Source organism: Callorhinchus milii, unplaced genomic scaffold (genome assembly GCF_018977255.1).
Source record: "Callorhinchus milii isolate IMCB2004 unplaced genomic scaffold, IMCB_Cmil_1.0 Scaffold91, whole genome shotgun sequence".
NCBI lineage: Eukaryota > Metazoa > Chordata > Chondrichthyes > Chimaeriformes > Callorhinchidae > Callorhinchus > Callorhinchus milii.
The window spans coordinates 176,547-190,158 of record NW_024704832.1 but is presented as its reverse complement, the minus strand read 5'-3'; the positions used below and the strand labels follow the sequence as shown (position 1 = coordinate 190,158).

At 51.1% G+C, this 13,612-nt stretch overlaps 1 protein-coding gene across 1 annotated transcript in view; it reads left to right on the top strand.

Annotated features, from left to right (window-relative positions):
* Positions 1 to 1,878: 1,878 nt before the first annotated feature.
* LOC121851696 (integrator complex subunit 4-like) overlaps positions 1,879 to 13,612 on the top strand; it is a gene marked incomplete at its 5' end in the record, with an annotated part of 38,974 nt that continues 27,240 nt past the window's right edge. The window contains 6 exon segments of the mRNA XM_042345773.1: positions 1,879 to 2,076; positions 4,132 to 4,249; positions 6,714 to 6,823; positions 7,470 to 7,655; positions 10,267 to 10,317; positions 11,251 to 11,339. Coding sequence (XP_042201707.1) covers positions 1,879 to 2,076; positions 4,132 to 4,249; positions 6,714 to 6,823; positions 7,470 to 7,655; positions 10,267 to 10,317; positions 11,251 to 11,339 — 752 coding nt within the window.

Here is a 13,612-nt window from a genome sequence, read left to right as displayed (position 1 = left end):
AGACAGAGAGAGAAAGTCATGGAGGTAGAAAGTCTGATAGACAATGAGAGACGTAGCTAGACAGAAACACCCACAGATTGACACAGGTTTCATGTCTGTCTGTCTGTGTGTCTGTCTGTGTGTGTGTGTGTGTGCGTGTGTGTCTCAATATTTCTCTATATCAGATCCCCACTATGGGCCGCACAAAACCGTGAACATCGCACCCGCAAATAAAATCATCGGAGCCCATTTTACATGTAGTGGCAGGGGTTACAGCACAAAACAATGCTTTTTATATTTATACAAAACCTGAGGCAAGTTTCCTTACTCCAAACGCCTCGGTTCCCCAGGCAGTGAGCAGGAACCCGATCGGCAGTGAGCAGGAACCCGATCGGCAGTGAGCAGGAACCCGATCGGCAGATCACTTTTGAAGGGAGTAATCCCTTTTTAAAAAATGGAGTCACTCAATCCACAGCTGTTGGTGGGACACTCACTCTGTGCGCATTTTGCCCACAAAATACACAGTTACGACACTTTACAGTATATTCTGTGAAGAGCTTTGAGACGTCTCAACGACAAGGTACTCAACGATAAGGCACTGTACCAAATGCAAGGATTAATATTATTAGTTATAGCGCCTTTCATGCCGGGAGCACGTTGCAAAACACTTGATGTTCCTGACTGGGTACAGAGATCGTACTGAACCAAGCAGCGAGGATAGGGGAAGAGAAAGTTGGGGGCGACAACAATATTACATTTATATTACGACTTTCATGTCGGAAGGACACTTAAGCTTGTGTGCGTGTCAGGGGGGTAGGCTGTTAGAGAACCTTGCAAGACAGATGAGGGGTAAATATTTGAAGGGAGAGGATCTTGAAAGTCGTTTTGCCAGGAGACAGTGGAGGCTGTCGTGGATGGTGTGTGTGTAGTCCAGTGCAACAGAATGTATGGATGAGTTATTAGTTGAAGTGAGCCTGGAGGTGATGAAGGCAGCGTTGGGTGCGAGATATGATCTAACGTGTGGAAGATCATAGCTGGCACCCATCCTTCTGATGAGATGTTAAACCGAGGTCCCGTCTGCCTGCTCAGGTGGATGTTAAAGATCCCGTGAATGTTGGAAAACAGAAGGGAGTTTCTCTCTCCTGGTGTCCTGGCCAACAATCCCCCAAATAAAATTGGTCACTCAATCTACGATTGTGTGTGGGACACTCACTGTTGGGCGCAAAGTGGCTGACACATTTCACCCACAAAATATACAGTCAATCCACTTTACGTTATGTTCTGTGAAGCGCCTTGAGATGTTTGACAATGTGAAAGGTACTTCAGCAGATGCAACTATTATTATTATAAGATGCAGAGAAATGAGCCTTGACGATGGACTGGAAAATTCTTATATTTGACACAGGATATCTGCAATAGCAAAGTATCAAAGCACCTCTAGGATAATTGCTGAGTTACTGTTTTCGTAATAATAATAATCCTTGCATTTGATATAGCACCTTATCAAGTTGTTGAGATGTCTCAAAGCGCTTCATAGAATATATTGTGAAGGGGAGAATTTTTTTTGTGGATGAAATGTCCCACAGACATTTGATTCAGTGACCAATTTTTTTTAAAAACTGAATTTATTACCCCCGGAAAGTGATCTGCCAATCGATGAACAACCGGGTTCCTACTTACTGCTCGGTAAACAGAGGCGTGTGGAACAAGGAAACTTACCTAAGATATTGCCCTCCCGGGAATTGAATCTGGGTCCTCTGGCTTGTGAGGTGAGCCACAGTCTGATCACAGCGAGGCTGAGCTACAGGACGTTTGTAGATGAAAATCACTTTGTGTTCAGCAGAGCGATGGTTTACATTGGCTTCTTAAATATCTTACGAAACCTCGGTTCCTTTCCAGTTGCAACCACACGAAGAGATTCCCGCCAAAAAGCTTCGCCTGACAAAACCCAGCAAGTCTGCGGCTCTTCACATCGACCTGTGCAAATCCAGCAGCCCCACCGAGGCCCTGCAGTACCTGCTGCAGTTCTCCAAGAAACCTGTGGAGGCCGAGAGCGTGGAGGGTGTCGTCCGCATTCTGCTGGAGCATTATTATAAGGTACACTATCTCGGACAAACTCACACTCACAACCCGTTTGTTTTTGCTCAGTCGGGTCTGACACACACGGAAACCCGTCACCATGACCGGCCGGGTGTCTGACACACACGGAAACCCGTCACCGTGACCGGTCGGGTGTCTGTCACACACGGAAACCCGTCACCGTGACCGGCCGGGTGTCTGACACACACGGAAACCCGTCACCGTGACCGGTCGGGTGTCTGACACACACGGAAACCCGTCACCGTGACCGGCCGGGTGTCTGACACACACGGAAACCCGTCACCGTGACCGGCCGGGTGTCTGACACACACGGAAACCCGTCACCGTGACCGGCCGGGTGTCTGTCACACACGGAAACCCGTCACCGTGACCGGCCGGGTGTCTGACACACACGGAAACCCGTCACCGTGACCGGCCGCGTGTCTGACACACACGGAAACCCGTCACCGTGACCGGCCGGGTGTCTGACACACACGGAAACCCGTCACCGTGACCGGCCGGGTGTCTGACACACACGGAAACCCGTCACCGTGACCGGCCGGGTGTCTGACACACACGGAAACCCGTCACCGTGACCGGCCGGGTGTCTGTCACACACGGAAACCCGTCACCGTGACCGGCCGGGTGTCTGACACACACACGGAAACCCGTCACCGTGACCGGCCGGGTGTCTGACACACACGGAAACCCGTCACCGTGACCGGCCGGGTGTCTGACACACACGGAAACCCGTCACCGTGACCGGTCGGGTGTCTGTCACACACGGAAACCCGTCACCGTGACCGGCCGGGTGTCTGACACACACAGAAACCCGTCACCGTGACCGGCCGGGTGTCTGACACACACGGAAACCCGTCACCGTGACCGGCCGCGTGTCTGACACACACGGAAACCCGTCACCGTGACCGGCCGGGTGTCTGACACACACGGAAACCCGTCACCGTGACCGGCCGGGTGTCTGTCACACACGGAAACCCGTCACCGTGACCGGTCGGGTGTCTGTCACACACGGAAACCCGTCACTATGCTTAACAGTATCTAAACCAAGCTGAGATTTCCATGCATCCCACCTACATAGTTTAGATGAGGGCAGGGAATCCTCCCACTCAGCTCCTAGGACCCAGCTGGACAAGCAGCGGGAAATCTTTCAGACAGCAATATCAATGGCAAACTGTGTGTTTTTTGTTGGTTAGACCTCAGCAGTTACCCCAACACACACTCTGGTCCCCCCTGAGCCTTGGTTCTCACCAACCTGCGCCTAATTCTCTTCGGAATTAGGTCAGCAGGATGCATTCCTCCAACGATAGAGAGAGAGGGGGGGGAGAGAGAAAGAGGGGGGTGGGGGGGAAGGGGGAGAGAGAGGGTGGTGGGGAGAGAGAGAGAGAGCGCCTTCCATTCCAACAATCTATCTCTGGGATTTCCGTGTGTGGGTGGATGTGGGGGATTCTCAGTTTGGTTTGAATAGTGTTCAGCACAGTGATGGCTGCCAAAAACACTCACTTTTTAATGCTCAAATCCCTTCATTCCCTGGCACCTCCCTCCCTCCCTTCCCAACCTCCTCCTTCCCTCTCCTCCCTCCTCCCTCCCTTCCCAACCTCCTCACTCCCTCCCTCTCCGACCTCCTCCCTCTCCAACCCCCTCACTCGCTCCCTCCCTCTCCGACCGCCTCCCTCTCTTTCCAACCCCTTCACTCACTTCTCTCCAATCTCCTCCCTCCCTCTCCAACTTCCTCACTCCCCAATCCACCACCCGGTCAGTGCCTCCGCTCAACCTGGCGCATCCCCCCACCCACCATCGGAGGTCGCTCTTTCAGCCACTAGGCCCCAAAACTCAGGAACGCTCTCCCCCAATCCCCCGCCTCGCCCCCTCTATCCACCTTGTCAAATCCAGCCTGAAAACCTTCCTCTTCAACCGTTTTTACGGCCACCTCCCCCTTCCCCCGGCTCAGAGTCAGGCTCCACCACTGTTAAGCGCTCCGAGACGCTGCCCTGTGTGGAGGGAGCTATGCAAGTGCAAGTTGTTGTTGTTATGTTTGTCTGGTTTTGCTGGCAGGAGAACGAGAGTTCGGTCAGACTGAAGATCGCCTCCCTGATCGGCCTCCTGTCTAAAACTCCCGGCTTCGCAGCCGACAGCATTGTGGATGAGGTCATCATAGCCCTCAGCAATGAGAGTAAGTTTAGGGAGAAAAACGGAGCCTGGCATCACATCGACCATAGACTGGGGCTCGCTCCCCCACTGGAACTCTCTACTCTAACCCCATTCCCTGCTCTCTCTCTCTCTCTCTCTCTCTCTCCCCATGGTGTCTGTGCTGGGGCTCGCTCCCCCATAGGAGCTCTGTACTCTAACCCCATTCCCTGCGCTCTCTCTCTCTCTCTCTCTCTCCCCATGGTGTCTGTGTTGGAGCTCGCTCCCCCACTGGAACTCTCTACTCTAACCCCATTCCCTGCTCTCTCTCTCTCTCTCTCTCTCTCTCCCTCCCCATTGTGTCTGTGCTGGGACTCGCTCCCCCACTGGAACTCTCTACTCTAACCCCATTCCCTGCTCTCTCTCTCTCTCTCTCTCTCTCTCTCCCCATGGTGTCTGTGCTGGGGCTCGCTCCCCCACTGGAGCTCTCTACTCTAACCCCATTCCCTGCTCTCTCTCTCTCTCCCCATGGTGTCTGTGCTGGGGCTCGCTCCCCCACTGGAGCTCTCTACTCTAACCCCATTCCCTGCTCTCTCTCTCTCTCCCCCCATGGTGTCTGTGCTGGGGCTCGCTCCCCCACTGGAGCTCTCTACTCTAACCCCATTCCCTGCTCTCTCTCTCTCTCTCTCTCTCTCCCCCCATGGTGTCTGTGCTGGGGCTCGCTCCCCCACTGGAGCTCTCTACTCTAACCCCATTCCCTGCTCTCTCTCTCTCTCTCCCCCATGGTGTCTGTGCTGGGGCTCGCTCCCCCACTGGAGCTCTCTACTCTAACCCCATTCCCTGCTCTCTCTCCTCTCTCCCCCATGGTGTCTGTGCTGGGGCTCGCTCCCCCACTGGAGCTCTCTACTCTAACCCCATTCCCTGCTCTCTCTCTCTCTCCCCATGGTGTCTGTGCTGGGGCTCGCTCCCCCACTGGAGCTCTCTACTCTAACCCCATTCCCTGCTCTCTCTCTCTCTCTCTCTCCCCCATGGTGTCTGTTCTGGGGCTCGCTCCCCAACTGGAGCTCTCTACTCTAACCCCCAATTCCCGCTCTCTCTCTCTCTCCCCCATGGTGTCTGTGCTGGGGCTCGCTCCCCCACTGGAGCTCTCTACTCTAACCCATTCCCTGCTCTCTCTCTCCCCCCATGGTGTCTGTGCTGGGGCTCGCTCCCCCACTGGAGCTCTCTACTCTAACCCCATTCCCTGCTCTCTCTCTCTCCTCTCTCCCCATGGTGTCTGTGCTGGGGCTCGCACCCCCGCTGGAGCTCTCCACTGTAACCCCATTCCCTGCTCTCTCTCTCTCCCCATCGTGTCTGTGCTGGGGCTCGCTCCCCCACTGGAGCTCTCTACTCTAACCCCATTCCCTGCTCTCTCTCTCTCTCTCTCCCCCATGGTGTCTGTGCTGGGGCTCGCTCCCCCACTGGAGCTCTCTACTCTAACCCCATTCCCTGCTCTCTCTCTCTCTCTCTCTCCCCATGGTGTCTGTGCTGGGGCTCGCTCCCCCACTGGAGCTCTCTACTCTAACCCCATTCCCTGCTCTCCTCTCTCTCTCTCTCCCCCATGGTGTCTGTGCTGGGGCTCGCTCCCCCACTGGAGCTCTCTACTCTAACCCCATTCCCTGCTCTCTCTCTCTCTCTCTCCCCCATGGTGTCTGTGCTGGGGCTCGCTCCCCCACTGGAGCTCTCTACTCTAACCCCATTCCCTGCTCTCTCTCTCTCTCTCTCCCCATGGTGTCTGTGCTGGGGCTCGCTCCCCCACTGGAGCTCTCTACTCTAACCCCATTCCCTGCTCTCTCTCTCTCTCTCTCTCTCCCCATGGTGTCTGTGCTGGGGCTCGCTCCCCCACTGGAGCTCTCTACTCTAACCCCATTCCCTGCTCTCTCTCTCTCTCTCTCTCCCCATTGTGTCTGTGCTGGGGCTCGCTCCCTCACTGGAACTCTCTACTCTAACCTCATTCCTCTCTCTCCTCTCCCCATGGTGTCTGTGCTGGGACTCGCTCCCCCGCTGGAACTCTCTACTCTAACCCCATTCCCTGCTCTCTCTCTCTCTCCCTATGGTGTCTGTGCTGGGGCTCGCTCCCCCACTGGAACTCTCTACTCTAACCCCATTCCCTGCTCTCTCTCTCTCTCTCCCCATGGTGTCTGCTGGGGCTCGCTGCCCACTGCAGCTCTCTCCTCTAACCCCATTCCCTGCTCTCTCTCTCTCTCTCCCCATCATGTCTGTGCTGGGCCTCGCTCCCCCACTGGAACTCTCTACTCTAACCCCATTCTTTGCTCTCCCTCTTTTATATTGTGCCTCTTCAAGTACTTAATTTAAGGCGCTGTATGAGTGTAAATTGAATTGTAGCCATAAGTTTTTGGCCAAATAACCTATTTCCGTGCTATTTAATTCTGTGTAACATTTCATAGCGTAGTCTTGGGTTTGTTGGTTGTTTCTGGGCTGTTGCTGATTCCCTATATTATTCCCTGCAGAGTCTCACCAGGTCCTCGCACAGTTAGTGGACGCTCTCCCTGGTCATCGGGAAAACAGCTCCCAAGAAAACCTGCCTGTCTCTTATCGGCTGGTTGAGATCGCCTGTAAGGTAGGGCTGTCTAATGCTTGGGAGTGAGGGCGGGTGGTGGGGGGGAGGTCAGGGGTTATTCCATGTCCCAGTCGGCCCATTCAGGTCAGATGTGAAAATTCTGCAGAGCTTTTGGGAAAGCAAAAGAAGTGTCTCTGATCTCATTGTAACCTGAACACTTGGAGCTGACTAGCCAGCTTCCTAAGCTGCTCTGTGTGCTTTGGAGTCCTTTAGCTCAGTAGTTAGAGCACTCGCCTCACAAGCGAGAGGATCTGGGTTTGATTCCCGGGCAGGAGAGCGAAACATTGGGCACAATATTGCTCCACACACCTCTGTGTTTACCAGCAATAAGTAGGGACCCGGTTGTTAATCGATTGGCGGATCGCTTTTCCGGGGGTGATAATTCCTTCAAAAAATAATAATAATAATTTGGTCACTCAATCCCTGACTGTTTGTGGGGACACTGCTGTGCACAATTGGCTGCCATGTTTCGTTCACAAATATACAGTCAACTCACTTTACAGTACATTCTGTGAAGCGCTTTGAGACGTCTCGAAGACCTGATAAGGCGCTGTATGAAATGCAAGGATTATTATTATTATAATGGGTGATGTAGCACCTTGTAAAATGGCTGATCCTCAGCTGTAACCTCCCTCATGTTTGTTAGCACCTGACGGACACGTCTCATGTAGTGAGGAACAAGTGCCTGGAGCTGGTGGGCTGTTTGGGTTTACTGGAGAAGCCAGTGGGGAAAGAGATGGAAAACCTGGCAGCCAGGGACGTTCAGAAGATCATCACCGATTACTTCACCGACCAGGACCCTCGTGTTCGCACCGCAGCCATGAAGGCAATGGTAAGTCCCGCAGCGTAGTGGGTAAAGCGCTCGCCACGTAAGCGAGTGGGTTTGATTCCCGGTCGGGGGGGAATCTCTAGGCAAGTTTCCTTACTCCGCGCCTCTATTTACCTCACAGTAAGTAGGAACCCACTTGTTTAGTTGATTGTCGGATTGCTTTCTGGGGGTAATTTTGCTGAATTTCAGCCACAAAATACACAGTCAATCCACTTTACAGTATATCCTGAAAGATGCTTTGAGACATCTGAACGATGTGATAACGCGCTACATCAAATTATTATTATTATTCCCCTTCCATTTATTCCAGGAATCTTCCAGCGCTGAAGGAGGCCATCCGGTCCAGCGTGCCTGTGGCAGCTCTCTGGCAACAACAACAACAGCTTGCATTTATATAGCGCCCTCACACGGGGTAGCGACCCAGAGCAATGCTCCGAGACGTTCCCCTGACTGAAGGGCGCTGAGCAAATGCAGGTCGTTGTAATTGTTGAAAGAACTGTTTAGCACCATTCGCTCGCAAAACATACAGTCAATTCAATTTACAGTATATTCTGTGAAACACTTTCGAAGTCTCGACATCAGAGACGTCTCGAAGACGTGATCTCAGAGCGCTTAACAATGGCAAAGTTTGACGCCAGGCTGGGAGAAAGGGACGTGACAGGAGCCACGGTTAAAGAGGAAATGTCAAACACACACACACTAGGATCGGAAGGGCTATATCAACTACAAGATTATTATCATTATTATTATTCCCCTGTGTTTTCCTTTGCAAATATTTGTTCCGATTCCTTTTCAGTGGTTATTGTAGATTCTGTTTTAACCAGCCCTTCCGATCCTAGTGTGTGTGCGTTTGACACTTCCTCTATAACCGTGGCTCCTGTCACCTCCCTTTTCTCCCAGCCTGGCGTCAAACTTTGCCATTGTTAAGCGCTCTGAGACGCTACCTGGTGAAGGGCACTGTATGAATGTAAGCTGGTGTTGTGTGTAAACAATTCTAACCCCTCACTGGGTTTTTAATGACCTCGACAGATGACGTTTAATGTGGAGAAATACAAAGTGGTGCATTTTGTGAGGAAGAATGAGGAGAGGCGATATAAACTGATGGTACAGTCTTAAAGGGGGTGAAGGAACAGAGAGACCTGGGGTCATATAGTAAATCTCTGAAGGTGGCAGGACAGGCAGATAAAGCTGTTAAAAATAATCTAATAATCCCTCCAAAACCAAAAACAATAATAAAAATTGGTCATTTTCAATCTACGACTGTTTGTGGGACATTGCTGTGCGCAATTGGCTGCCGCGTTCGCCCACAAATATACAGTCAATTAACTTTACAGTGTGTTCTGTGAAGCGCTTTGGGACGTCCTCCCGACGTGAAAAGCGCTATATCAAATGCAAGGATTATTATTATTATTATAAAAAAGCATCCGGGATACTGGGCTTTATAAATAGGGCCATAGAATACACAAGTCAGGAAGTTATGATGAACCTTTATATAAAACACTGGTTGGGCCTCAGCGAGAGACTGGGTTCAGTTCTGGGCCCCACACTTTAGGAAGGATGTCAAGGCATTGGAGAGGGTGCGAAGGGGATTGACCAGAATGGTACCAGGAATGAGGGCCTTCAGTTATCAGGAGAGGCCGGAGAGGCCAGGACTGTCCTCCTCGGGCAGAGAAGGTTAAGAGAAGATTTAATAAAAGTTTTCAAAATGATGAGGGGATATGATAGGGTGAACAGGAGAAACTTTTCCCACTGGCGGGTGGGTCGGTAACCCGAGGACACCGGTTTAAATTAGTTGTTAAAAGAAACAGAGGGGAGGAGAAATATTTTCACACAGTGAGTTGTTGGGATCTGGAATGCGTTGCCTGAAAGGCTGGAGGAAGGAGATTAGATAACAACTTTGGAGAGAGAAGCAGATAATTATTTGGGGAGGAAAAGTTTGCAGAGCTATGGGGAGAGAGCGGGGGGAGTGGGCTTGATCAGGGATATGAGGAGAGAGCGGGGGGAGTGGGGTTGATCAGGGCTATGGGGAGAGAGTGGGGGAGTGGGGTTGATCAGGGCTATGGGGAGAGAGTGGGGGAGTGGGGTTGATCAGGGCTATGGGGAGAGTGGGGGGGTGGGGTTGATTTGGAAGCTCTTTTCAAAGAGCAGCACAGACACGATGGGCCGAATGGCCTCCTTCTGTGCTGTATAATTCTATGATGCTATGATCTTAAATCGATGCTCTCTTACCGACTCACTGACGAGAGAAAATAGTTTCTCTCTATTTACCTCATCAAAAAACCCTTCTACTTTTGTCAGACCTCCTCTCAATCCGAGTCCCATAGCATAGTAGTTAGAGCACTCGTCTCGCAAGCATCAGGATCCAGGTTTGATTCCCTTAAGCAAGTTTCCTTACTCCACACGCCTCTGTCTACATGGCAGTAAGTAGGAACCCGGTTGTTAGTCGATTCCTTACCCCAGAAAGCGCTCCGCCAATCGACTAACCACTGATTTCCTACTTATTGCTGGGTAAACAGAGCCATGGTGAGAGTAAAGTGCTTTGAGAGGTTTTGATGCGACATAGAATCAGAGTTCCTTTTTTCTTACTATCTTGATCTTTGTACTTTTATCCCAGTTGCAGTTGCACGAGCGAGGAATGAGGTTACAGCAGACAATCTACTGCCAGGTAAGAGTGGCGAAGTGACCAACAATAATAACTTGTAAATATATAGCGTCCTTTACGTGGGGTAGCGTCCTGGGGCGCTTCCACAGCCCAGCTAGCAAAATCACTCTGTTACGTTTGAGATCTAAGTCTCTTTCCCACTGTGTCTAAAAATACAACTTGCACAAGAGCTGTAACAAAAAAAAGGTTTATTTTAAGAATCAAGCCTGATTGCAGTCCACCTCCTTTACACGTAGGTCGAGCCCCAGTCACTGCCCCATATCAGACAAACGGAAATTTCCTTACACAGTTGGAATTCTTGGTAGTTTGATTTGGAGACTCTCCAGTGTGGCCGTGACATTTCTGCACGTGTCGGGCATCAACTGGACCGATGAGAAGCAAATGGTGTCCCCCTCTCAATACTGCACTCCAGCACAGTACCAGGGGAGGGAGGAGGGGGGGCGCTGTGTTGATGGAGTACATGGCTAGTCCTTTGGATAATAATAATATTCCTGGCATTTGATATAGCAGCTTATCACGTCTTTGAGACGTCGCAAAGCGTTTCACAGGATACACTGCAAAGTTCAGTGACTGTTTTGTGGGTGAAACAGGGCAGCCAATTTTTGCACAGTGTATTTTGGTCACCCGGAGGTCTGACACGTGCGGAAACTGTGATTAAGAGTATCCAAACCAAACAGAATTCTGTGCATCCCACCTGCACATGGAAATCCCAGAGATGGATAGAGTGGAATACACTCTCTTCCTGGAGGGACTCATCCTGCTTACTTAATTCCGGGGAGTATTAGGCGCAGTTTGATAAGAGCCAAGGCTTGGGTGTAGCCCAGAGTGTGGAGTATAACCAGCTACAGTGAGGTCTCTCAAACAGTGTGTTTTTGGGTTCCATTTTTGAACACCATCATCGTGGCTCTAATGTTCTGTGTTGTGTTTGTCTGTAAGGTTTGCCAGGCACTGTCTGATGATTATGAGCAGGTGCGGTCTGTGGCAGTGCAGCTTGTGTGGGTCCTGAGTCAGCTGTACCCTGACAGGTGAGCAGTGGAGGTTTGAACAATAACAACATGATCATTTTCTAGGGGAAGGAAGACCAAGGTCTATCTAGTTGGCCTTCCACCATCCTGGAGTCACTTGATACGTCGTGTTCCAAACGCGTATCCCACTGTATCCCACGGGTCCTGAAGCTTAGAGCACTGGCCTCGCAAGCGTGTTTCTGGCTTTGATTCCCAGCAGGGCGAAACCTTGGGCAGGTTTCCTTTCTCCACACACCTGATAATAATCCCTCAAGAAAAAAAAATCCACGAGTGTTTGTGGGACACTGTTGTGCGCAATCAGCTGCCGTGTTTCACCCATAAATATACAGTCAATTCACTTTACAGTATATTCTGTGAAGCGTTTTGAGACGTCGAGAAGACGTGATAAGGCACTATATGAAATGCAAAGATTATTATTGTTATTATATTTTCTAGCAGAAATCTATCTCATTTGTTCTTGAAACAAATGACATTTTCTGCTTCCACCATCTCCCAAGGGAGCATGTCCCATATGTTTACCACTCACTCAGTGAAGCAGTGTTTCCACAGATTTCATAGAGTTATACAGTACAGAAGGAGGCCATTCGGCCCATAACTGTCTGTGCTGCTCTTTGAAAAGAGCTTCCAAATGAACCCCACTCTCTCCCCATAGCCCTGATCAACCCCACTCCCCCACTCTCCCCACAGCCCTGATCAACCCCACTCCCCGCTCTCTCCCCGTAGCCCTGATCAACCTCACTCCCCCCTCTCCCCCATAGCCCTGATCAACCCCACTCCCCCGCTCTCTCCCCATAGCCCTGATCAACCCCACTCCCCCACTCTCTCCCCATAGCCCTGATCAACCCCACTCCCCCGCTCTCTCCCCATAGCCCTGATCAACCCCACTCCCCCGCTCTCTCCCATAGCCCTGATCAACCCCACTCCCCCGCTCTCTCCCCATAGCCCTGATCAACCCACTCCCCCGCTCTCTCCCCATAGCCCTGATCAACCCCACTCCCCGCTCTCTCCCCATAGCCCTGATCAACCCCACTCCCCCGCTCTCTCCCCATAGCCCTGATCAACCCCACTCCCCCACTCTCCCCATATCCCTGCAAACTTGTCCTCCCCAAATAATTATCTGCTTCTCTCTTAAAAGTTATTATCTAATCGCCTTCCCCCAGCCTTTCACACAATGCATTCCAGATCCCGACAACGCGCTGTGTAAAAAAATTTCTCCTCTGCTTCTTTTAACCTCAATTTTAAATCGGTGTCCTCGGGTTACCGACCCACCCGCCAGTGGGAATAGTTTCTCCTTGTTCACCCTTTTGAATCCCCTCATAATTTTGAAAACTTCTATTAAGTCTCCTCTTAACTTTCTCTGCTCCAAGCAGAATTTCTTCTGAATTTACTTCATTCGAAGACCATTTCCTCTGGTTCTACTGTTCAGGCAAGATAAAACAGCTTCTCATGGTCTACATTATCTATTCCCTTCAGAATCTTAAAGACCGCAATCATATCACCCTCAACGTTCTCTTCTCCAGTGTGAATCTGCCCAGTTTATCTAATTGCTCCTCATAGTCCAGCCCCTCCCTCCCCTCAATCATGTTGGTTGCTCTCCTCTGTATCTTCTATCCACAATGTCAAAACGTAATATCCCCAACTCACTCCGTCCAACTTCCCAGACCAACTCCTTCAAAGTTTCTGTCTCGCTCTCAGTAGCCCATAATCCTTCCAGTTGGCAGGATCGTATGACCAACAAGGGGCTGCAATACAAAGGTGATCAAATGATGCCTCAGTCATACAGAGCCTTGGTCAAACTCCCATCTGGAGACTGTGTTCAGTGTTCCTGTGGGCACCGCACCTCAGGAAGGATATATTGACTCTGGAGGGGATGCAGCTCAGATTCACCAGAATGAGACCAGGGCTTAAAGGGTTACATTTTGAGAACAGATCAACCAAAGCTGTGGTCAAAGAGCTAGGTCTTGAGACGAACCTTGAACGAGGGAAGGAGGGAGTCAGAGGGACTCCGTGATGGAGCTCCAGAGCGCAGAGTGCAGGAGGTCCGACTGACAAGTGGGGTTGTCTGACTGGGATTCCAGGGCACAACCAGCAAATATGGAACTGGAAGCCAGTGAGAGGACGCTGGGGAGCAGGAACAGACATTAGACGAGTGAAAAAAAATCCCTTTTAGGCAGTATATCAATGGCAACAATAAAAACTGACATTTACAGAGCGGGAGGACATCCTAAGGCACTGGTTGTCCGGGATTTGGACCTCAGCTGGGGGTTGGGATC